This window comes from Balaenoptera borealis (genome assembly GCF_965194805.1).
Source record: "Balaenoptera borealis genome assembly, chromosome: 16".
Taxonomy (NCBI): Eukaryota; Metazoa; Chordata; class Mammalia; order Artiodactyla; family Balaenopteridae; genus Balaenoptera; species Balaenoptera borealis.
This window is the reverse complement of record NC_138872.1, coordinates 66,536,287-66,563,164: the sequence shown is the minus strand read 5'-3', so window position 1 is coordinate 66,563,164 and position 26,878 is coordinate 66,536,287. Positions and strand designations below refer to the sequence as shown.

The following is a 26,878-nucleotide window of genomic DNA, read 5'->3' as shown; positions in this document are numbered from 1 at the left end:
ATAAAAAGGCAACCCACAAGTGGGAGAAAATATTTACAAATCATATATATGTAAAGGATGAATACTCAGAATATATAGAGAACTCCTAAAATTTAACAACACTAAAACAAATAATATGATAAATAATAGGCAAAGGACTTAAATAGACATTTCTCCAAAGAAGATACACAAATAGTTTAATAACCACATGAAAAGATGCTCAACATCTCTAATTATTAGGAAAATGCAAATCAAAACCACAATGAGATACCACCTCATACCTATTAGGATGGATACTATCCAAACAACAAGATCAACAGCATCAACAACCAAAAGAACAAGTGTTGATGAGGATGTAGAGAAATTGGAACCCTTGTGCACTGTTGATGGAAATGTAAAATGGTACAGTTGCTATGGAAAATAGTTTGTCAGATCCTCAGAATTAAAAATAGAATTACCAGATGACTTAGCACTTCTACTTCTGGTATATATACAAAGGAATTGAAAGTAGGGACATAAACAGATATTTGTACACACATGTTCATAGCAGCATTATTCATAGTAGCCAAAGGTGGAAGCAACCCAAGTGTCCATCAACTAATGAATGGATAAATAAATCTAGTATATACATTTGGTGGGTGAAATATTATTCAGCCTTAAAAAAGGAAGGAAATTCTGGGGAGTTCCCTAGTGGTCTAGTGGTTAGTATTTGGCGCTTTCACTGCCGTGGCCTGGGTTCAATCCCTGGTTGAGGAACAGAGATCCCACAAGCCGCATGGTGCGGCCAAAATTAAAAAAAGAAAGAAATTCTGATACATGCTGCAACATGGATGAACCTTGAGGACATTATGCTAAGAGAAATAAGCCAGTCAGAAAAAGACTATATGATTTCACCTCGAAGACATATCTAGGTTAGTCAAATTTATAAAGACAGAAAGCAGAATGCTGTTTGCCAGGCCGTTGGAGAGAGGGTAATGAATTAATGTTTCATGGATACAGAGTTTCAGCTTTTTAAGATGAAAATAGCTCTGGATATGAATAGTGGTGATGGTTGCACAACAACATGAATGTATTTAATACCACTGAACTTTAAAATGGTTAAGATGGTAATTTTTTTTTTCAAAGTTCTGTTTTGTTTTGTTTTAATTTTATTTATTTATTTATTTATGGCTGTGTTGGGTCTTCGTTTCTGTGCGAGGGCTCTCTCCAGTTGCGGCAAGTGGGGGCCACTCTTCATCGCGGTGCACGGGCCTCTCACTATCGTGGCCTTTCTTGTTGCGGAGCACAGGCTCCAGACGCACAGGCTCAGTAATTGTGGCTCACGGGCCCAGTTGCTCTGCGGCATGTGGGATCTTCCCAGACCAGGGCTCGAACCCGTGTCCCCTGCATTGGCAGGCAGATTCTCAACCACTGCGCCACCAGGGAAGCCCCAGGATGGTAATTTATATGTTATGCATATCTTACCACAATAAAAAAAAAATTTTTTTTTTAATGTATGTGGATAAAGGATCTGGCAGGTGATGCCACTCAACCAGTATCGATCCTCTTCCCAGGCCCCTCACAGACAAAACTGCCCAATTCATATCTCTTGCACTCTGCAGCTTTTCCTGAGATTCCTTTTCTTGCTTTTAGATGAAATCAGGGAAATAGAAGAGAAGGAAAGTGAATTATTTGAAAGCCTGACAAACCAACAGATCTTCCTCTGGCTGCAAGGTCTATTCCTTTTTGCCTTGGTGTGGACCGTGGCCGGCACCATCAACGCAGACAGCAGAAAGAAATTTGATCTGTTTTTCCGCAACCTCATCATGGGTATGGATGATAACAACCCAAGACCCAAAAGCGTCAAACTCACCAAAAACAACATCTTTCCAGAAAGAGGTAACTTAGTACCTGTTTGTTTTGTCTTACTATAGTGGTTTGGAACATATGTTCCAAACCCAACCAAAATGTGTGGCCCATGTGAGGCCTTTACAAAAGCCAGCAAAGATTTTGTAGCTTGCCTGAGAGGATTCACTTCTTCAGAGCTGGCCCGTGTATGTAGAGATGGGTGACCCTGAAGTCAGGTCTTATGGGTTATTTTAACTACTAATTTTTAATTTAGAAAAAGTCGATATAACTTTTTTTTTAATTACCCATAATCTCATCACTCTAACAGGCCGCAGGGAACAGCATGAGAAATATAGCCACTTTTTTTTCTTACACCCTTCTAGTCCTGTTCTATGTGTATACACGCCATATCATGGTGATTATGGTATTAACATTTCCTTTAAGTTTTTTCATTGTAATCTAATATTATATTAAAATATTTATAATTTTGCTACATACATTATCTTCAGAATGATTAATGATGTATTAATATTCTTCTATGTGTGACATCATTCATAAAAAGATTGAAAGATGTTTGTTTTCTTTTAAGTAGCTTTTACTGCTTTTTTTCTTACCACCCAAGTAATACATTACATCACATTTAGAAAATACAGAGAAAGGAATAGAAGAAAATAAATATCAATGGTAATCCCACTATCCAGAAATAATCACTTTTTATATTTTTTCTTCCAGTTTTTTTCTGTATTTCTATAGCAAAAATGGGATCATACTATATATACATTCCAAATAGTTTTACATTTTCTTAATTATAAAAAAGTATATGATGGACCCATGAGGGAACTCCCTGGGGTGATGGTAATGTTGTATATGTTGAGAGAGATTTGGGTTATACAAATACATGCAATTCTCAAAACTCAGTGAATGAAAACAAGACTTGTGCCTTTCATTGTATGCAAATTTTTTAGCAAATGAAAAAACATAAATATTGAACAGTTAGTGATATACATGCCAAAGTATTTATGAGGAAATGTATATATTTTCTTTGAAATGTGTCAAAAAATAAGATGCCTTAATGGATGGATAGAGGGATGAACAGGTATGTGATAAAACAAGTGAAAAACTAATGGTAAAATCTAGGAGATGGGTATACAGATGTTCACTGTACAGGGTTTTCAGTGTTTCTTTATGTTTGAAACTTTACATAATAATAAAAAAAATGAATGAGCAAGTAGTTGCCGTTGTCCCCCTAAACACACACTTTCCCCAGCACACCTGGCACACTTCAAATATGTGATACATGGTTATCTGTCAGATGAACTGCATGGAGGCCCTGTACAAATCCCCTTGTTAGATGGTAGTACATCCATTCTTTTTTTTTTTTTTCCTCTGTTTTTTTAATTCAGAAGATTTTCTTTGTTTATCTTTTATTGTGGTAAAATATACATATCATAAAATTTACCATTTTAACTATTTTCAGGTGTACAGTTCAGTGGTGTTAAATACATTCACATTGTTGTGCAACTATCACCACCATCCATCCCCAGAATTTTTCATCTTTTCAAATGGAAACTCCATACTTATTTTTTTTTTTTTTAATTTTTTAATTTATTATTTATTATTTATTTTTTATTTTTTTGGCTGTGTTGGGTCTTCATTTCTCTGTGAGGGCTTTCTCCAGTTGCTGTGAGTGGGGGCCACTCTTCATCGCGGTGCGTGGGCCTCTCACTGTCGCGGCCTCTCTTCTTGTGGAGCACAGGCTCCAGACGCTCAGGCTCAGTAGTTGTGGCTCACGGGCCTAGTTGCTCCGCGGCATGTGGGATCTTCCCAGACCAGGGTTCGAGCCCGTGTCCCCTGCATCGGCAGGCAGATTCTCAACCACTGCGCCACCAGGGAAGCCTGAAACTCCATACTTATTAAACAATAACTCCCCATTTCCTCCTTCCCTTAGCCCCTAGCAACAACTATTCAACTTTGTCTCTATAAATTTGACTACTCTAGAATATAAGTAAAATCATACAGGTAAAATCATATACTATTTGTCCTTTTTTGACTAGTTTATTTCGCTTAACATAATGTCTTCAAAGTTCACCCATGCTGTGGCATGTGTCAGAATTTCCTTCCTTTTAAAGGCTGAATAGTATTTCTGTATATGGATATACCACATTGTGTTTATCTATTCATTTGTCATGGAAACTTAGGTTGCTTCCACCTTTTGGCTACTGTGATAATGGTGCTATGAACACAAGTGTACAAATATTTGTTTGAGTTTCTTGCTTTCCATTCTTTTGGGTATATGCCCAAAAGTGGAATTTTGGGATCATATGGTAATTCTATGTTTAATTTTTTGAGGAACTGCCGTAATGTTTTCCATACTGATTGCACCATTGTACCTTCCTGCCAACAATGCACAAGCATTTCAATTTCTCCACAGCCTCATATTATGTTTTCTTTTGTTTTTTATAATAGCCAACATGATGGGTGTAAAGTTCATTATTAATTTTTTAAGAAAAAATATGAATGTATCATATAATAAAAAAGTTATAATTTTTTAAAAAAGAAAACAAATATTAACATGTTGATGACCATCCTTTTAGACATTTCCCTATTCACGTATGTGCCTACAGATTTATTTTTACACATATGGGATCATTCTGTACTTATGTTCTAGTTTTTGCTATCGTTAACAGTGTTTTGATGAACAACATTCTGGTGGCTACCCATTTGCTTAATTCATGATAACTTCCTTAGGATAATTCCCTAGAAATAGAATTACTGAGTCAACAGTCAACAAAATTTTAAAGCTTTTGATTGCTAAATTTCCCTTGTGTTCTCACCAACACTATTTCCATTTTTTTTTTTTAAATCTTGAGCAATTAAGAATGTGAAAGTGGTATCTCATTTTAGCTTTTTTCTCTTTTTAAATTTTTTATTATATTTTTTATTTAAGTATAGTTGATGTATAATATTATATGTTACAGGTATACAGTATAGTGATTCACAATTTTTAAAGGTTCCACTCCATATATAGTTATTATAAAATATTTGCTATAGTCCCCATGTTGTACAGTATATCCTTGTAGCTTATTTTATACCTAGAAGTTTGTACCTCTGAGCCCCCTACCCCAATGTTGCCCCTCCCCCATTCCCTCACCCCTCTTGTAACCACTAATTCTCTATATCTGTGAGTCTGCTTCTTTTTTTATTCACTAGGTTGTATTTTTTAGATTCCACATATAAGTGACATCATATAGTACTGTCTTTCTCTGTCTGGCTTATTTCACTTAGCATAATGCCCTCCAAGTCCATCCATGTTGCTGCAAATGGCAGAATTTCATTCTTTTTGTGGCTGAGTAGTATTCCATTGTGTATGTATAGCACATTTTTATCCATTCATCTGTGGATGGACACTTAGGTTGCTTCCATATCTTGGCTATTGCAAATAATGCTGTTATGAATATTGGGTGCGTGTATCTTTTTTTTAACATCTTTATTGGATTATAATTGCTTTACAATGTTGTGTTAGTTTCTACTGTACAACAGAGTGAATCAGCTATGTGTATACATATATCCCCTCCCTCTTGAGCCTCCCTCCCACCCTCTCCATCCTATCCCTCTAGGTTGTCACAAAGCACTGAGCTGATCTCCCTGTGCTATACAGCAGCTTCCCGCTAGCTATCTGTTTTACAGTGGCAGTGTATATATGTCAATGCTACTCTCTCAATTCATCCCAGCCTCCCCTTCCCCCGCTGTGTCCACAAGGCTGTTCTCTATGTCTGCGTCTCTATTCCTGCCCTGCCACTAGGTTCATCAGTACCATTTTTCTAGATTCCATATATGTGCATTAATGTACAGTATTTGTTTTTCTCTTTCTGACTTACTTCTCTCTGTATAACAGACTCTAGGTCCATCCACATCACTACAAATGACTCAATTTCGTTCTCCTTATGGCTGAGTAATATTCCATTGTATATACCGCATCTTTTTTATCCATTCATCTGTCGATGGATATTTAGGTTGCTTCCATGTCCTGGCTATTGTAAATAGTGCTGCAATGAACATTGGGGTACATGTATCTTTTTGAATTAGTGATTTTGTTTTTTTCAGATATATAACCAGGAGTGGAATTGCTGGGTCATATGATAGTTCTATTTTTAGTTTTTTGAGCAACCTCCATACTGTTTTACACAGTGGCTGCACCATTAGACACCCACCAACAGTGTACAAGGGTTCCCTTTTCTCCACATCCTCGCTGACATTAGATATTTGTGTTCTTTTTGATGATGGTCATTCTGACAGGTGTGAGGCGATACCTCATTGTGGTTTGGATTTGCATTTCTCTGATGATTAACGATGTTAAGCATCTTTTCATGTGCCTGTTGGCCATCTGTATTTCCTCTTTTAAAAAAAAGTCTATTCAGTTCCTCTGCCCATTTTTTAATCTGGTTGTTTGTTTTATTGATGTTGAGTTGTATGACCTGTTTATAACCCCTTATCGGTCATATCATTTGCAAATATTTTCTCCCATTCAGTAGGTTGTCTTTATCCTTTTGTCCATGGTTTCCTTTGATATGCAAAAGCTTTTAAGTTTCATTAGGTCCCATTTGTTTAGTTTTGCTTTTGTTTCCTTTGCCTTAGGAGACAAATCCAAAAAATATTGTTTTGGTTATTAGGGGGTCTTTTGTGTTTACATACAACTTTTACAATGATTTGTTCTAGTTCTGTGAAAAATGCCTTTGATATTTTGATAGGGTTTGCATTAAATCTGTAGATTACCTTGGGTAGTATGGTCATTTTAACAATATTAATTCTTCCAATCCATGAACACAGTATATCTTTCCATCTGTTTGTGTTGTCTTCAGTTTTTCATCAGTGTCTCATAGTTTTCCAATTATAGGTCTCTTACTTCCTTATTTAGATTTATTCCTAGATATTTTATTCTTTCTGATGCGATGGTAAATGGAATTCTTTCCTTAAATTCTCTTTCTGATAGTTTGTTTACAGTGTATAGAAGTGTAACCAATTTCTGTATATTAATTTTGTATCCTGCAGCTTTACCGAATTCATTGATGAACTGTCATAGTTTTTGGTGATGAAGTAGTAGTAGTTTTTTTCAGCTTTTCATCATTGAGTATGATGTTAGCTGTGGACTTATCATATATGGCCTTTATTATGTTGAGGTATGTTTCCTCTATTCCCACTTTGTGGAGATTATTAATCATCATAGATGTTGTATTTTGTCAAAAGCTTTTTTTCATCTATTGAGATGATCATGTGGTTTTTATTCTTCAATTTGTTAATGTGGTGTTTCACATTGATTTGTGGATATTGAAAAAAGCCTTACATCCCTGGGATAAATCCCACTTGATCGTAGTGTATGATGCTTTTAATGTATTGTTCGATTTGGTTTGCTAATATTTTGTTGAGGATTTTTGCATCTATGTTCATCAGTGATATTGGCCTGTAATTTTCTTTTTTTGTGATAACTTTGGTTTTGGTATCAGGGTGATGCAGGCCTCATAGAATACGTTCAGAAGTGTTCCTGCCTCTGCAATTTTTTGGAATAGTTTGAGAAGGTAGGTGTTAACTCTCCTCTAAATGTTTGGTAGAATTCACCTGTGAAGCCCTCTGGTCCTGGACTTTTGTTTGTTGGGAGTTTTTAAATTACTGATTCAACTTTATTACTGGCAATTAGTCTGTTCATATTTTCTATTTCCTCAAGGTCCAGTCTGGGGAGATTGTACCTTCCCAAGGATTTGTCCATTTCTTCTGGGTTGTTCATTTTATTGGCATATAGCTGTTCATAGTAGTTTCTTATGATCATTTGTATTTCTGTAGTGTTGGTTGTTATTTCCCCTTTTTCGTTTCTGATTTTATTGATTTGGGCCCTCTCCCTTTTTTTCTTGATGAGCCTGGCTACAGGTTTATCAATTTTGTTTATCTTTTCAAAGAACCAGCTTTTCGCTTCATTGATCTTTTCTATTGTTTTTTAGTCTCTATTTCATTTATTTCTCCTCTGATCTTTATGATTTCTCTCCTTCTACTAACTTTGGGTTCATTTATTCCTCTTTTTCTAGTTCCTTTAGTTGTAAGGTTAGGTTGCCTATTTGAGATTTTTCTTGTTTCCTGAGGTAAGATTGTATTGCTATAAATTTCCCTCTTAGAACTGCTCTTGCTGTATCCCATAAGTTTCGGATCATTGTGTTTTCATTTTCATTTGTGTCTAGGTATTTTTTTATTTCCTATTTGATTTCTTCAGTAATCCATTGGTTGTTTAGCCTCCACGTATTTGTGATTTTTGCAGCTTTTTTCTTATAGTTGATTTCTAGTCTCATAGTTCTGTGGTCGGAAAAGATACTTGATATGATTTAAATTTTCTTAAATTTACTGAGGCTTTTTTGTGGCCTAGCATGTGATCTGTCCTGGAGAATGTTCCATGTGCACTTGAAATTATGTATATTCTGCTGCTTTCAGATGGAATGCTCTATGTATATCAATTAAGTCCATGTGATCAAAGGTGTCATTTAAGACCAGTGTTTCCTTATTAATTTTCTGTCTGGATGATCTGTCTATTGATGTAAGTGGGGTGTTAAAGCCCCCCCTCCACTATTATTGTGTTACTGTCAATTTCTCCTTTTATGTCTGTTAATATTTGCCTCATATATTGAGGTGCTCCTGTGTTGGGTGCGTATATGTTTACAATTGTTATATCTGCTTCTTGGATTGATCCCTTGATCATTATATAGTATCCTTCTTTGTCTCTTGTAACAGACTTTATTTTAAAGTCTATTTTGTCTGATATAAGTATTGCTACTTTTGATTTCCATTTGCACAGAATACCTCTTTGCATCCCTTCACTATCAGTCTTTGTGTGTCTCTATATCTGAAGTGAGTCTCTTGTAGGCAGCATATATACAGGTCTTGCTTTTGTATCCATTCAGCCACTCTATGTCTTTTGGTTGGAGCATTTAATCCATTTACATTTAAGGTAATTATTGATATTTATGTTCATATTGCCATTTTATTCTTTTTCTTCTTTTTTTCTCTTCTCTTAAGATTTGATGACTATCTTTAGTGTTATGTTCGGATTCCTTTTTCTTTTTTTTTGTGTATGTCTATTTTAGATTTTTGGTTTGTGGTGGTTACCATGAGGATTTTATATGGCAGTCTGTATATGTGTGTGTATTGGTGTGTGTGTGTATAAGTTGCTGATCTCTTCATTTCAAATGCATTTTTAAAACCCTGCATTTGTACTCTCCTCCCCTCCCAATTACTATTTTTGATATCATATTTTTACATCTAATTGTTTTCTGTATCTCATAACTGCTTATTGTGGGTATAGATGATTTTACTACTTTTGACTTTTAACCTCCCTACTAGCTTTGTGGGTGGATGATTTCCTACCTTTACTGTAGGTTTGCCTTTACTGGTGACCTTTTTCATTTTGTAATTTTCTTGTTTCTAGTTGTGGCCTTTCCTTTTTGCCTAGAGAAGTTCCTTTAACATTTGTTATAAAGCTCATTTGGTGGTGCTGAACTTTTTTAGCTTTTGCTTGTCTGTAAAGCTTTTGATCGCTCCATCAAATCTGAATGAGAGCCTTGCCAGGTAGAGTATTTTTGGTTGTAGGTTTTTATCTTTCATCACTTTAAATATATTGTGCCACTCCCTTCTGGCCTGCAGAGTTTCTGCTGAAAAATCAGCTGATAGACTTATGGGAGTTCCCTTGTATGTTATTTGTTGCTTTTCCCTCACTGCTTTTAATATTCTCTCTTTATCTTTAATTTTTGTCATTTTTATTACAGTGTGTCTTGGTGTGTTCCTCATTGGGTTCATCCTGTATGGGACTCTCTGCACCTCCTGTACTTGGTGACTGTGTCCTTTCCCATGTTAGGGAAGTTTTTCAGCTATTATGTTTTCAAGTATGTTCTCAGCCCCTTTCACTCTCTCTCTTCTCTTTCTGGGACCCCTATAATGTGAATATTAGTGTTCTAAATAGTGTCCCAGAGGTCTCTTAAACTGTTCTCATTTCTTTTCATTCTTTTTTCTTTTTTCTGTTCAGCAATAGTGATTTCCACTACTTTGTCTTCCAGCTCACTGATCCGTTCCTCTGTATCATTTAGTCTACTCTTGATTCCTTCTAACGTATTTTTTCATTTCATTTATTATATTCTTCATCTCTCTTTGGTTGTTCTTTATATATTCTAACTCTTTGTTAAAAACTTCTAACTTCTCACTCTGTGCATCCATTCTTCTCCCAAGTTCTTTCATCATCTTTACAATCATTATCTGAACTCTTTCTTAGGTAGATTGCCTATCTCCACGTCACTTAGTTTTCTTCTGGGGTTTTATCTTGTTCCTTCATCTGGAACATGTTCCTCTCCTGCCTCATTTTGTCTGAGTTGCTATTTGTATTTTTATGTATGTGGTAGGTTAGTCACATTTCTCGACTTGGAGAAGTAGCCTTCCTTAGGAGATATCCTATGTGTCCCAGCAGTGCACTCCCCTGTTGTCATCCAAACTGTGTGCTCTAGGGATTCCCTCTAAGAGTGTTGCCTGGGTACTTCAGTTATGGTGGGCTATGTGGGCAGTCTGGTACACTTGGTTGGTCCCTAGCCCAGTAGGTTGCCAGACCCTGCCTTGTGCAGATGCTGCTGGCTGCTGGTTAGCAGGGCCTGGTCACAAGGCACTGATTGCAGGGTCCCTGGGGCTAGTGCTGGCTCACTGGTGCATGGAGTCAAGGTCCAGAAGACTCTGGGGCTGTTGATCCCCCCCCACTGGTGGGTGAAGCCAGGTTCTAGGGTTAGTTCTGTACTACTGTCAGGCAGAGCCAGGTCTTGGAGTCTGGCTGTAGAGCCCAGGGATCCCAGAGCTGGTGTCAGATCCCTGGTGGGGCAGGGCAGTTCCTGACAGTTAGCTGTGAGGTCCATGCTGTCCCGAAGCTTGTGTTGGCCTGTTACTGGGCAGGACCAGGGCCCAGCTGGTCCCAGGGTAGGATCTGGCCTGCTGTGGGAAGACAGGGTCTGTGAGATTGTGGTTTTCTTGCATCTGGTGTTTGCCTCCTGATGGGTGAGGCTGGTCTTGAGGCTAGTGCAGGTTTCCTGGAGGGCCAGGCCAGTGCCTGTCCACTGGTGGGTAGAGCTGGGTCTTGACCCTCTGGTGGGCAGGGCTGTGTCTAGAGGCATGTCTAGAGGGGCCATGAGCTCAGGAAGTCTTTAGGAAGCCTGTCTGCTGATGCGTGGAGCTGTGTCTCCACCCAGTTAGTTGTGGCCTGAGGCATCCCAGCACTGTTGCCTACAGTCTATTGGGTGGGGCCAGGTCTTGTGCTAATGAGCTAGAGGTAGGATCCCACTATGGTTGCTGACAGCAGCATTGTCTACATGGTACAAAGCTCCCAAATATGGCTGCTGCCAGTGTCTACGTCCCCAAGGTAAGCCACTGCTGCACTGTCCCCCCACCCGCTGGCCTCTCTGCAAGACTCTCCAAGACCAGCAGGTAGGTCTGGCCCAGGCTCCTATCAAATTACTGCTTTTTCCCTGAGTCCCAGTGCATGGGATATTGTGTGTGTGCCCTTTAAGAGTGAAGTCTCTATTTCCCCCAGTCCTTTGGGACTCCCAAAATTAAGCCCCACTGACCTTCAAAGCCAAATACTCTGGGGGTGGGGGGTCATCCCAGGCTGGGGAGCCCGATTTGGGGCTCTGAACTCTCACTCCTGTGGGAGAACCTCTGCACTATAATTATTCTCCAGTTTCTGGGTCACCCTCACCCCACAGGTATGGGACTTGATTATATTGCCAGTCCATCCCTCCTACCTGTCTCACTGTGGTTCCTTCCTTATGTCTTTATTTGTAGAAGATCTTTTCTTGTAGGTTTCAGTCTTTTTCAAAGATAGTTGTTCTGCAGATAGTTGTGATTTGGGTGTGCTCGTGAGAGGTGAACTCTTTCTATTCTGCCATCTTGCCAATCCCCACATTTCTTCTCTTTTTAAAAAATGTTTAATAGACTTTAGTTTTAGAGCAGTTTTGGTTTACAGAAAAATTTAGCAGATAGTACAGAGTTCTTTCTAGTTTAACTGCATTCTAGTCTGAGAGTATACACTGTGTGATTTCTATTCATTAAAAATTTTTAAGATGTGTTTTATGGCCCAGAATATGGTCTATCTTGGTTAATGGTCCATGTGAGCTTGAGAAGAGTATATTCTGCTCTTGTTAGATGAAGTAATCTATAGATGTCAATCACTTCCAGTTGACTGATGATGATACTGCTTAGTTTAACTATATCCTTAATCATTTTCTGCCACCTACCTGTCAATTACTGATAGGGGGGTATTGAAGTCTCCAACTGTAAAAAGTGGATTTTTCTGTTTCTCCTTGTAGTTCCGTCAGTTTTGCCTCAGGTATATTGATGTTCTGTTCATGTTTGAAGTTTGAAAATAGTATCTAATTTAAATTTCTTCTTTTTTTAATTAGAGTGAGATTGACTTTTATATATCTATAGTGGTTGTTTTTCACGGGTTCTTTTTTTTTAATAGATTTAATTAACTAATTTATTTATTTATTTTTGGCTGTGTTGGGTCTTCGTTGCTGCGCATGGGCTTTCTCTAGTTGTGGCGAGCGGGGACTACTCTTCATTGAGGTGCGCAGGCTTCTCATTGCGATGGCTTCTCTTGTTGCGGAGCACGGGCTCTAGGCACGTGGGCTCCAGTAGTTGTGGCACGTGGGCTCCAGTAGTTTTGGCATGTGGGCTTCAGTAGTTGTGGCTTGCAGGCTCAGTAGTTGTGGTGCACGGGCTTAGTTGTTCCACAGCATGTGGGATCTTCCCAGACCAGGGCTTGAACCTGTGTCCCCTGCATTGGCAGGTGGATTTTAACCACTGCGCCACCAGGGAAGCCCTTTTCACAGGTTCTTATTGGCCTGTTGATGTTCTTTTTTGTAATGTTCTATCATAGTTTTATTTTTAACAGACTATGTCTAGATGTAGGTATTCTTTTGTTTATTTTTCCTAGAACATGATGAGTCCTTTCAGTCATCAAGGGAAAGTTTTAGTCTCTGGCTTCCATATCTATCATCTCCTCTTTCCTTATTTTTGTGTTTTTGCCTTTTTTAATACCGATTTTTCATTTTAATATGATTCACACACAACTTCAATTATGCTTTTACTGCCTTAAGTGATTTTAATTCTGCTATGTGTCTTTTGTTTCCTCACTATCCTTTCTTAGTGTATGATTAAAAGCACAGGCCATGAAGTCAAATTGTCAGAGCTTGAATCCTGGCTCCAGTATTTACTGGTTGGGTGACTTTGAGCAAGTTCCTTAACGCCGCTCAGTTTCCTCAATTATGAAATGAGGGCAATGATAATATTATGCATTCATGGTGTTCTTGTAAGAATTAAACAGGTTAACACATGTAAAAGCATTTAGAATAAAGCGTGGTACGCAGAAAGTGTTAAATAAATATTAGCAACTTTTACTGCTGTCCTCCTCCTCATCATCATCTCTGTTAGCTCATTCATCTCCCTTTTTTAATCTCATTTTGCCTTTTCATCTAAGCCTGTTTTCTCCTTATGGTTTTCTGTTCCTATTTCGTGGAAAAATTATGTCTTTTTGCACCCTATTTAGGATATCAAACAGTTTTCTGAAATTTGGTTGTGAGTCCTGCAGTAAACAAGGTTCAGAGGTATACTCTTCAAGTTTAATCTCCATATTATATTCCTTTACGTTGCAACATTTTTTCACAGGTTCCATGTGTTGTTGTCTGCTTCCCCATGCTTCAAGATCAATCTCTTCATGCTCTGTGTCAGCAAATTGGTACATGAAGTACCCTTGACCCCATTCTTGGTTCACTTTGTGACAACATCTTTCCTTTCCTTCTGTAGCTGAGCAGCTAATTATTATGTGCACAGCTTCCAAGTTCCCTACAGCATCTCCTGCCTACTGTAATGGGCTCATCTCCTTCCTCCATGTCCTATGCAACTGATGCAGTATTAAAAAGACCCCATAATTTCCAGCGTGTACTGCAGACTAGTTTCTTCATATACCTTCTTTTGCAACAACTACTCTACTTAAAAGTAGGTTTGGTTCTGAAAAAGCTGTTTGTAAGAGCAAAACGACACCTTACAAGTGACCGATGTGAACATATCCATTGAAAGTTAAGCTTTACTTTTGTCTCCATGGTAATCATACATCTCTCTTTTTACTGGTTTTCAAAACTCTCCACTACTTTTGGACATGATCAGGGTAAATGGTATTCATAAACCCCCTTAAAAAAACCCCAAATGCTGTAAACTCTAGAGTCAGGAACAATGGGATGGCCAAGATCCAAAGACCACATGTGATCAACTAATGCCATCTGTTGGAAGCAGCCTTTTTATTTGTTTTATCTGTGAACATTCTAAAAAAGGACATTTTTGAACTGAGGAGCGACTGTGGTTCTTTACTTTGGAAGACCATACCTCACTGAATTTAAAGTGCCACGACTATCTCCTTCCTCATCGTGGTCTGGGACCCTGCCACCCCTATCAGCTGTAGAAAGATGGCCTGGCAAGGCAAGGATGAGAAAAAAATGAGACAGTTCTTCCAGTTCTCCCAGAGTAGTACCTGGCAGGGCAAAGCAACAGCTGCCTAATTTTCTATGTGGGATGTCACCTGCATCTCTGCATCTCTGTATCCGGGGGTTGGGGGAGGGGGGACTAGGAGTATACCCAGTGGGCCTGTTGCTCTTTCTCATGCAGTCTCTTGAGGTAAAATTTCTCAGTCCAGCTCATCTACTATTTAGTTAGAGGAGATTCTGCCTAGCTTCTTTTAGTCTTTGTTTTCAGTGACATTATTCCACTCCTTTCTCTTGTGCCTTCCTAAGTATTGTACAATAGGAAATTACAAAGCTCCTAGACAGAACCCATTTGAATCCAAAGATTTGTTTTAATTGCCAAGGGTGAATTCTTTCTAATATAACAGCTTTATTGAGGTATAATTTACATATCATAAAATTCACTCATTTAAGTGAGCAAATCAGTGGTTTTTAGCAAATTTGCCTAGTTGTGCAACTGTCTAATCCAATTTTAGAATATAGGAACATTAGAACAAATTTAGAACATTGATCACCCCAGTAAGATCCTTCATGCCCATTTTCGATGAATCCCTGTTCCCATCCTCAGCCCCAGGCAACCATTCATCTGCTCTCTATAGATTTGCCTTTTCTGGACATTTCAAATGCATGGAATCATGTAGTATGTGGCCTCTTGATCTGGCTTTGATTTTACTTTCTTATTACCATCTTAAAAAGCTTAAAATGTCTTTCTAGGCTTTCCACGGGGTTTAAAACTCTCATGGTGAGAGCTCCAGGGAGGCCTTCTCTGACCTCATGGGATGTTGTTTTCTGGGCTTTTCATGATCTAGGAGCCTTGGGGCACATGGATCTCTCAAATAAGTGCTGAAGGAACTGTATTGGGGAATGCACACTAAGGAAAGCCAGCAGTCCTTTGGGGAATTCCCTCAAAGTTGGGTTAACATCATCTAACATTGATCTTTATTTGTCCAGAAGTGCTAAATTTCCCTTTATTCTTTTGGTTTTTTTTTTGTTTGTTTGTTTTTCAATTTTTTTAAAGTCTGTATTGAATTTGTTACAATATTGCTTCTGTTTTATGTTTTGGTTTTTTGGCCATGAGGCATGTGGGATCTTAGCTCCCTGACCAGGGATCGAACCCATACCCCCTGCATTTGAAGGTGAAGTCTTAACCACTGGACTGCCAGGGAAGTCCCCCATTGTGTGTCTTTTGAAAACCCACTCACCTCTCTGTTGAAGTTTATCTTGTTCTCCCAAGTGAAGGCGAGGAAAACAGCTGGGGCAAGGGGTGGTCAGAGGTGATAGAACTAATTTGTCTTCCTGGATTTCTACTACTATTCTCCCCATTCCACCCCTGCACTTGCATCAGAGTTTGAGTTAAAATCACAGTGCAGAGCGAACAGGAGCACTACTCTGATGAGGACCAAACAGACCTAGAGCTAAATGTTCTCAAGTGCCTTTCTGTGTGCCCACAGCTATGCTAAATGTCTGACACATATACCTCATTCACCTTCCAGAGGGATTCTCTAAGCTTTATATAAAATCAGGCCCATTTTACAGATATGCAAATGGTAACCTTGGCCAAGATCACACAGCAGTAAATCCACTTTTACTCAGTTGGACCTTTTCTCTTTGGCCGAAATGTTCCTGTATCAAGCCACAGATTAACTCTAGCTAATAACATCAGCAAGAGAAGGGGATAAATGCTTTTCTGAATCATGCTTTTTCCATCTCTTTTTGTATTATAAAAACAATTTAATTCTATTAAATAAAAATGATCAAAAATATTTTTGTTCATACCACACTATCACAAGTATTTCACTTTTCAAAATATCTTTCTCTATCTTGTCCATCTGCTTTCATCTCTTTATATAGTTGCCATAATGGCATATATTCCATTTTTTATTCTTCTATTTTATCTGTCATTGTTTCTTGAATGCATTTTTCTATATTAATACTTAGATTTTGTAGCTATCATTTTTAAGTATTTAATAGATAATTTATTTTAAAACTTCATTTTTTAGTTTTCTATTTTACTTAAGTATTAATTGGGTATATATCTCATTATCTTCCTCTTAGTTCTAGATAATGTGAATTCTCTTCTTAAGGTCACTTCATCTCTCTAGAATGTGCATCTACATCATTGCCCCTAGTTCTTTTTTTTTTATTGAAGTATAGTTGATTTACAATGCTTCAGGTGTACAGCAAAGTGATTCAGTTTTATATATATATAAATATATTTATATAAACACACATATATATGCATATGGCTATTCTTTTTCAGATTCTTTTCCATTACAGGTTTTTACAAGATATTGAATATAGTTCCCTGTGCTATACAGTAGGTCTTTGTTGTTTACCTATTTTAGATATAGTGGTATCTGTTAATCCCAAATTCTTAATTTATCCCTCCCCCCTCCTTTCCCCTTTGGTAACCATAAGTTTGTTTTCTATGTCTGTGCATCTATTTCTGTTTTGTAAATAATGTAATTATCATTTTAATGACTGCAAAATATTCCATTCATTTTATAAGACATAATTTTGACTGGTCTTCTAATGTGGGACATGTAAATTATTTTCAAATTTTTGTTATCACAGATGGTGTTGTTACTCATGTATAGAGATTATTTTCATTATGAATTATTTCCTTATGATAAATTCCCAGAATGTGATTTCTGACTTGGAGTAGAGACATTTTTGTAGCTCTGTAAGCATAGTGCCAGATTGCTTTCTAAAAGTGTTGTACCAGATTGACTTCTAGGTAGAGCTGCACAGTGACGTAGGATAATAGAAACTCTCTCCTATAATACATAATGATATGAACAATAACAACAGTTTAAGCCTAAAAATTTCCCAGTTACAGCCTGATTCTTTAAACATTGAGAGGTAGAGGATAAGGAGAGAAACAAAAGATCCTGCATGTTGTATCTCTCAACCCAGAACCCACAACCCCATTGTCCTTCTAAAAGTGATGCTGAGAGGAAAGGGGATGAGTTGACAAAATTCTGAGAGTTCTCACTGGTAATCACCAGTGTGGAAAAAGCAGACAGCAGTGGTGACAGGACAGCTGCAAAAAAATGTCTAAGAGAAACCTTTGAGCATGAAACCCCTCCATAATTTGGTAGGACCTTATTAGGAGTGGGAGAAACTACCAGGGTTTGCATCTTCCAGAGCTCCATGCTGGGTGGGGGGTGTGAGCTGAATTTTTCAGGAGTGAATCATGTCTCTAACTGGGGTGGGAGTGGGATGGACCCATGGTTCTGGAAAATTGGCCAAATTTTAGAAAGAGAGTGTAAAACCCAGGTTTCCTGGCAAGGGCAACTGAGTATTTCCTTTTCCCAACCCCTGTACCCTCAGGCTACAGAAAAGAAATCCAGACAAATCCACACACCAGTCCTTGAACTGTGGCCAAGAAAGTGAAGGAAATAAACTCACCCTAGATAATGGTGGGGAAAATGTCAAGAAATTACCTGATTATATCAGAATAAGAACATCAGAAAGAAAGAGACAGAGACAGAGAATGAGAATCTAAAAGAAAAACATGACCTAAGAAACATAAAATATTTGTGTTGCAAGAACTTAGTAATAATATAAATTTAATTTTTAAAATTTATAGATGAACAATGTGCTACTGGCAAAGGGATAGATATATAGATCAATGGAATAGAATTGAGAGTCCAGAAATAAGCCCCTCATATTTATAGTGACTTGATTTTTGACAAGGGTACCAAGATAATTTTATGGAAAAAGAATAATCCTTTCAACACATGGTGCTGGAATAAATGAATATATACATGTAAAATAATGAATTTGGGCCTCTACTTTACACCATAGTCAAAAATTAACTCAAAATGGATCAAAGATCTAAATTCAAGAGTTAAAATTATGAAAGCTTAGAAGAAAACATAGGTGCAAATGTTCATGACCTTGGACTAGGCAACAATGTCTTAGGACACCAAAAGCACAAGCAACAAAACAAAAAATAGTTAAACTGAACTTCATCAAAATTAAAAACTTTTGTGCTTCATAGGACAACATCAAGAAAGTAAAAAGACAACTCACAGAATGGGTGAAATTTTTTTGCAAATCATATATCTGATAAGGGACTTGTATATAGAATGTATAAAGAAGTATTATAATTCAATAATAAAAAGATAAATAACACAATTTTTATATGGGCAAAGTAACTGAATAGACATTTCTCCAAAGAAGATATATAAAGGGCTAATAAGCACACGACAAGAACTCAACATTACTAGCATTATTAGCCATCAGGAAAATGCAAATCAAAAACACGAGATACCAACTCACAACTACAATGAGAATAATAAAAAAGATGGAAAACAACAAGTGTTGGTGAGAATGTGGGAAAATTGGAACCCTCACATGTTATAATGGAAACGTAAAATAGTACAGCAGCTTTGGAAAACAGCATTTCGCAGTTCCTCAAAAGTTAAACAAACAAAAGAAAGTTAAGCATAGAGTTACCATATGACCAAGCAATTCCACTCCTAGATATATGCCCAAGAGAAATAAAAACAGATGTCCACACAAAGACTTGTACACAAATGTTCATAACAGCATAATTCATAATGACCAAAAAGTGGAAACAATCCAAATGTCCATCAACTGATGAATGAATAAATAAAATATAGTATATCCATACAATTAAACATTGTTCAACAATAAAAAGAAATGAAGTAATAATACATGATACAACGTGGATAAACCTTAAAAACATTATGATGAGTAAAAGAAGCCAATCACAAAAGAACATCTATTGGATGACCTCAATTATATGAAATGTCCAGAATAGCAAATCTATAGAGACAGAAAGTACATTAGTGGTTGCCTAGTGTTGTGGGCAAGCGGGGAGATGAGGGATGAGAAGAGGATTTGGGAGGTGACAGCTAAGAGGTATGAGGTTTCTTTTTGGTGCAATGAAATGTTCTAAAATTGATTATGGTAATGACTGTACAACTCTGTGAATATTAGTATATTCATACATACATGTATTTTTAGTAAACAATTGAATTGTACAATTGAAATGGGTGAATTATATCATGTGTGAATTATATCTTAATAAATCTGCCATTTAAAAGTTTGTAGATGAGGTGATAAAACCACAGAATCAGAGAAAAAGAGGGGTTGAGAAACCAAAGAAACAAATTGAGAGCTAAACAATGCTATTAATGATCTAATAAATTAGAACCAGCAAGGAATAAAGCATACAAGTCTAGACAGCTAACAAATGGCTTAAAGGAAAGGTTTCAGATAACTACACTTGTTACAGAAGACAAAGTCTAAGAGCAATTATGAAGAATATGATTGATATGGAGACCAAACAGTGCTAATTCCTTTAGTAGGTAACCCAATAAATAGTGTAGACAGTATATACTAAGATATAAATGCAGAACTTTTTCCTAAAATGAAGAACTGCTTCTGTAAATTTTAAGAGTATGCTGTATTCCAAGAAAAACTGATACAGAATAATTGACCAAAAGAAATAATATGATTAAATTATTGGACTTCCAGGATAAAAGAGATTCCATCATGCATCTGTATAGGAAAGAAAAATCAATTAAAGTGGAAATATCTGATGGGCCTCAGACTTCTACACAGCAACCTAGAATGCAAGAAAACACACTGGAACAATGATCTGCAACATTCTGAGGGAAAGAAAATGTGACATAAGAATACTACTCTCAGCCAAGTCACGGTTCAAATACAAAAGGCAGACATTGTCAAACATGCAAGATCTGAGAGAACAGAGCCCTGATAAGTCCCTTCTTGGAAATACAAAATGAAATCAGCCAACTAACAAATCAATCAAGATAAAGAACTCTTGGGGACTGCCCTGCTGGTCCTGTGGGTAAGACTCCACAATCCCAATGCAGGGGGCCCGGGTTTGATCCCTGGTCGGGGAACTAGATCCCACATGCATGCTGCAACTGAGAAGCCTGCATGCCGAAAATAAGAAGCCTACATGCCGCAACTAAAGATCCTGCATGCCACAACGAAGATACCACGTGCTGCAACTAAGTCCTGGCGCAGCCAAAATAAAATATAAAAATAAATAAATAAACATAGCAGAGTGTACATGTCAAATTAAAAAAAAAAAAAAACTCTTAAATAGTCTGTGTTAAAAGCCCTGAGTTTGAGTGTTGAACCTATTTAAATAGAGACCTAAGACTAAGGAATGGGAGAATTATAGTTGCAGAACAAAATGTCAGTGTTATAATCCCTGAAAAAGTAAAAGTTATATCATCAAGAACAATAAAAGGAACCAAAGGAGAGGAGAAGGAAGAGTGAGAGTTAATCACATCATAGTTCATAAAGGAATCAATGAAACTGGTCTAACATCGAGTAACATGTATTTACAAATGAAATGTGATATCAGGATTTACTTCAAAATACTCCAGACAAAGAAAGAAAACAAAAGGGAGGGAAGACGTGAGGAGGGAAGGAAAATGAATATGGTGGTGGTTGGTGCTGGGGAAATGAATGAGACAAGAGTTGCAAAATGTTGAAGATTATTGAAGCTAGATAATGGGTACATGGCAGTTTATTATACTATTCTCCTTATTTTTGTGTATTTTTAAATTTTTTCACAGTAAAAAGTTAAAATATAATAACAAAGTTGGATTAAATTATTTTTAAAATTATAATGACTTTAAGCCCTAATGGCTTAAAAAATATTTTTAAATTAAGAAGCATCTTGCTAAAAGGGTAAATATTAAAAGTTTTCATCACAGAAAAAACTGATGAACTGAAATGTTTGATGAACTGAAATGTTTGAACTGATGGACTGAAATGTTTCATCCCTTTAACTGAAGCTCAAGACTCTCTCTCACTCACACACACATACACCCTACAACCACCAAGCCTGCCCTCTTTGAGCCAGTTATAGGCGAGTCCTCTGGAGAGAGAAGCAAGTCACTTGTGCTTACAGCTTGGCTGGCTGGGCAATGGGGCAGGCCCTGTCATGCCCGCTGCTGCTGTGAATCACATGGCCTAGCATTTGTCTTGCCGGGGCCTGGGTAATTCTCCATGTCCACTTCAGAAGGTTTTTCTCTTATTTTTTTTTAAATCTTATTTCATTCTGCAGGCTTTGCAAACAGTATCTCATAAACTTCTCATGGCATTCTCTAGATGAGGAAATTGAGAAGGGAGTCATTCACCCAGGGCCCCACAGTGAGTCAGTAAGGAACAGTTGGATGGGAGGCCAGGTCCTTCCCTGACACCCTTCTTATTCCCACTCCTCATCTTAAAGTGAAAAAAAGAAAAAGACACCCACCCATTACAGAGGCAGGGACTTCACTGGGAAAAAGGATCATAGGAACTTTGTGTCACTTTTGTGGGGAAGGTGGGGAGTGGTTCCAGATGGGTACTATGATTGTAGTTTGGAAGAATTGGTGGAGTGGGAAGGCAACTCAGAATCCAAGTTCAAGCATCCTGACTTCTCACAAACAACCTTGTAGCCCTGTAACTCTCCAGCTCTGCTAGAACCGGCTTCTGCCTCCCCCCCAACCTTTCTGCTGTCTCCCTACCTACCAGCCCCTCCAGCCCTCCCCTCCAGCTTGGCCCCCAAGGCCCACCTCCTCCACCCTTCTCTCTCATCAGCACCTCTGCTCCCTCCTTCCCTTGTCCTCCTGCCAAACACACCTGGCAAAACCTCTATCTTGGATCAATACCCCACCCCTTTTTTTCTTTCCACTCATACTACAGAGCTGCTGAACAGTACAGGAGAAAATCACATAAGCAGAGGACTTGGCATTACTTTCATGGTCTCCAACCTCAGTTTGGGGAAGCAGAAAGACCATAGACTTTGGACTCAAATAGATCTGTTTTGGAACATAGATGCAAAAACACCACAACAAAATACTAGCAAACCGAATCCAACAATATATTAAAAGGATTATACACCATGATCAAGTGGGATTTATCTATTTCCACAAATCAATCAATGTGGAACACCACATTAAATTGAAGAATAGAAAACATATGATCATCTCAATAGATGCAGAAAAAGCTTCTGATAAAATCAATATCCATTTATGATTAAAAACTCTCCAGAAAGTAGATGTAGAGGGGACAAGCCTCAACATAATAAAGGCCATATATGACATACCCACAGCTAACATCATACTCAATGGTGAAAAGCTGAAATCATTTCCTCTAAGATCAGGAACAAGACAAAGATGCCCACTCTTTCCACTTTTATTCAACATAGTTTTGGAAGTCCTAGCCACAGCAATCAGAGAAGAAAAATAAATAAGTAAAAGGAATCCAAATTGAAAAGGAAGTAAAACTGTCACAGTTAGAAGATGACATGACACTATACATAGAAAATCCTAAAGACGCTACCAGAAAATGACTAGAGATCATCAAAAAATTTGGTAAAGTTGAAGGATACAAAATTAATATAGAGAACTCTGTTGCATTTCTATACACTAACGATGAAATATCAGAAAGAGAAATTAAGGAAACAATCCCATTTACCATTGCATCAAAAAGAATAGAATACCTAGGAATAAACCTACCTAAGGAGGCAAAATACCCATACTCTGAAAACTGTAAGAAACTGATGAAAGAAATTGAAAACAGATGGACAAACAGATGGAAAGATATATAATGTTCTTGGATTGGAAGAATCAATATTGTTAAAATGACCATGCTACCCAAGGCAATCTACAGATTCAATGCAATCCTTATCAAATTATCAATGCCATTTTTCACAGAACTAGAACAAATAATCCTAAATTTTATATGGAACCATAGAAGACCCAGAATTGCCAAAGCAGTCCTGACAAAGAAGAATGGAGCTGGAGGTATCATGCTCCCTGACTTCAGACTATACTACAAAGCTACAGTAATCAAAAAGGTATGGTACTGGCAGAATAACAGACACATAGATCAATGGAAGAGGACAGAAGGCCCAGAAATAAACCCATACACTTATGGTCAATTAATCTATGACAAAAGAAGCAAGACTATGTAATGGAGAAAACACAATCTCTTCAATAAATGGTGCAGGGAAAACTGGACAACTACATGTAAAAGAATGAAATTAGAACATTCTCTAACCCCATATACAAAAATAAACTCAAAATGCATTAAAGACCTAAATGTAAGACTAGATACTATATAACTCCTAGAAGAAAACATAAGCAGAACACTCTTTGACATGAATCGCAGCAATATTTTTTTGGATTCATCTCCTAGAGTAATGGAAATAAAAGCAAAGCTAAACAAATGGGACCTAATTGAATTTAAAAGCTTTTGCACAGCAAAGGAAACCATAAACAAAACAAAAAGACAACCTACAGAATGGGAGAAGATATTTGCAAACAATGCAACTGACAAGGGATTAATTTCCAAACTATACAAACAGCTCATACAGCTTAATATCAAAAAAACAAACAACCCAGTCAAAAAACTGGACAGAAGGCCTAAATAGACATTTTTCCAAAGAAAACATACAGATAGCCAAGAGGCATATGAAAAGATGCTCAGTATCGCTAATTATTAGAGAAATGGAAACCAAAACTACAATGAGTTATCGCTTCACACCAGTCAGAATGGCCATCACCAAAAAGTGTACAAATAATAAGTGCTGGAGAGAGTGTGGAGAAAAAGTAACCCTCCTACACTGTTGGTGGGGATGTAAATTGGTGCAGGCACTATGGGGAACAGTATGGAGGGTCCTCAAAACACTAAAAATAGAGTTACCATATGATCCAACAATCCCACTCCTGGGCATACACCTGGAGAAAATATAATTTGAAAAGATACATGCACCCCAGTATTCATAGCAGCACTATTTACAATAGCTAAGACATGGAAGCAACCTAAATGTCCATTAACAGAGGAATGGATAAAGAAAATGTGGTGCATATACATACAATGGAATATTACTCAGCCATAAAAAAGAGTGAAATAACACCATTTATGGCAGCATGGATGGACCTAGACACTATCATATGAAGTGAAGTCAGACAGAGAAAGTGAAATATCATATGATATCACTAGTTTGTGGACTCTTAAAAAAATGATACAAATGAACTTATTTGTAAAACAGAAATAGACTCACAGACATAGAAAACAAACTTATGGTTACCAAAGGGGAAAGGAGGGGGAGTGATAAATTGGGAGTTTGGGATTAACATATACACACTACTGGACTTCCCTGGTGGCGCAGTGGTTAAGAATCCACTTGCCAATGCAGGGGACACAGGTTCCAGCCCTGGTCCCAGAAGATCCCACAAGCCACGCAACGACTAAGCCCTTGCGCCACAACTACTGAGCCTGTGCTCTAGAGCCCGCGATTCACAACTACTGAGCCCACATGCCACAGCTGCTGAAGCCTGTGTGCCTCAAGCCCATGGTCTGCAACAAGAGAAGCCACCGTAATGAGAAGCCTGCTCACCGCAATGAAGAGTAGGCCCCGCTCACCACAACTAGAGAAAGCCTGCACATGGCAACGAAGACCCAATGCAGCCAAAAATAAATAAATAAATTTATTAAAAAATATATACATACTGCTATATATAAAACAGATAATCAACAAGGGCCTTCTGTATAGCACAGGGAACTATATTCAATATCTTATAATAACCTATAATGGAAAAGAATCTGAAAAATAATATATATATACATATATATGTGTAACTGAATCACTTTGCTGTACACCTGAAACTAACACAACTTTGTAAATCAACTGTACTTCAATTAAAAAAAGTTTTCCTCACAAGAAAAAAAATTCTATGTATGGTGACGGATTTTATAAGAATAGAATCATTTGACATTATATGCATTATATATTATATATACAATCTTTATTAATATAATTTTATAATGTGATCAGTTCACTGTATATATAAATATTGAATCATTATATTTTATACCTGAAACTAATATAATGTTATTTGTCAATTATACCTCAATTGAATTAAAAAAAAAAGAAACCACTTTTAGGAACCAATATCTCTTGTAGTGAATAATGATTATCTGAAGTTCAGCAGGTCCTTCAGTTTCATTTTAGTCTCCTTTTCTTCTAATTTAAGTAAAATTAGATTTAATGTTTTTATTTTTAATAGTATAATATATAAAAATATATATTATTATATTTTATGTTGTATTAATATAAATCATATATATATACATAGTGTATGATATATAATATCAAATGATCCTATTCTAATAAAATCCTTTCTTTCATCTACCTATACTTCCATCTTTAATATGTTTGTGTGCCTCGAGAGAGGACTGGAAAGATTGCCATCAAAAGTTATCTCTAGATGTGAGATTTGGAGCGATTTGTTTTCTTCCTTTTTTGTTCTTTTCAATACTTCCTCTTTATACTATTAAGAATAATTATTTGTATAATTAGCACCTATTATTTTTATACGTATAATAAAGTTATTCCTCTTTAAAAGGTGTTGTTCCAGGTTATACCGTTACACAACTATGCCAGTACTGGTAGTTATACATTTCAGATGCCTATGGCTGAGGTAGTTAAATACCTCAAATATGAAATGTAAACCCCTGATGTACTAATAATCTATTCTATTTCTTTGGGTCCAGGAAGCATCTATGATTTTTATTTCCTCAAGCAAGGTGGTGGACATTGGTACACATGGACAGAGTATATCACCAAAGAGGAGGAAAATATCCCAGCAGATGCAAAGGTAAAAGAGAGTTATTGGCCATGGAACTTTGGTAATGACCTGATATTCAGCAAAGTGGAGAGGTTAACAGCAGGTCTGTGTTAGCATTTTTAAGAACTTACTTTAGGAAAAGGTTCAAACATGAGCTGGACTGAGCCTTCAAAACATGGACTTCAGAATCAGAGTCCCAGATTCCTTACTCAGCTTTCACTCTCTCTGCCTCAATTTACTCAACTACACAATAGCAGAAAAAAATACCTAAAGGATGGCTGCAAGGATTGAAGACATTATACATGAGTTTGTGGCACACACTGTGTGCTAGATTATGCTGTTGCTATTCTGATTATTATCACTGTCTATAATGCCAGATGGTCATCAGTCCACCTCTCAGATATCTCAGCCAAAAAGATCCTTGCCTTTTCTTTAAAATCCCCAGAGAAAGATTTCTTTAATCAGAATTCTCAGAAAAATGGGTGCTGATTAATAGATTTTCTAGTTAGCAGACAATTCACCTACAACTCCTGCTCATTTCTTTGTGGAAAATTTTTTCCAGATGTGGAATTTCATGCCTCTATTTGCAGTTATCTAGTGGACATAATTTATCTTTCTGGGGGTGATTGTAGATTGTTCAGGCCCCAGATAGAGTAGAAGGAGGTGGATGGGAAAGTGGAAATATTGATGACAAAGTCAGACACCAGATAGGAGCACAGCTGCTTGTGAAAAGGGTGCAATAAGCAGGAGTGAATGTGTGTTGAGTTCAGGACACACCCTGGAGGCTGTCTTGTAAAGAACCCCACAGCACTGAGGCCCTAAACTTTCATTCTCCTTAAAGAGCTTCATCACCTGAGC

At 37.2% G+C, this 26,878-nt stretch overlaps 1 protein-coding gene across 12 annotated transcripts in view; it reads left to right on the top strand.

The window, feature by feature from the left end:
• Window positions 1-26,878, top strand: part of DNAH3 (dynein axonemal heavy chain 3) — a 208,869-nt gene that overhangs the window by 121,677 nt on the left and 60,314 nt on the right. For all 12 annotated transcript variants that reach the window (XR_014236086.1, XM_082362351.1, XM_082362354.1 and 9 more), the window contains 2 exons: window positions 1,612-1,857; window positions 25,947-26,050. Coding sequence is in view for 11 of the 12 variants with exons in the window: in XM_082362351.1 (XP_082218477.1) it covers window positions 1,612-1,857; window positions 25,947-26,050 (350 nt within the window). In the remaining variant the exon portion in view is untranslated. The remainder of the gene's footprint in view (window positions 1-1,611; window positions 1,858-25,946; window positions 26,051-26,878) is intronic.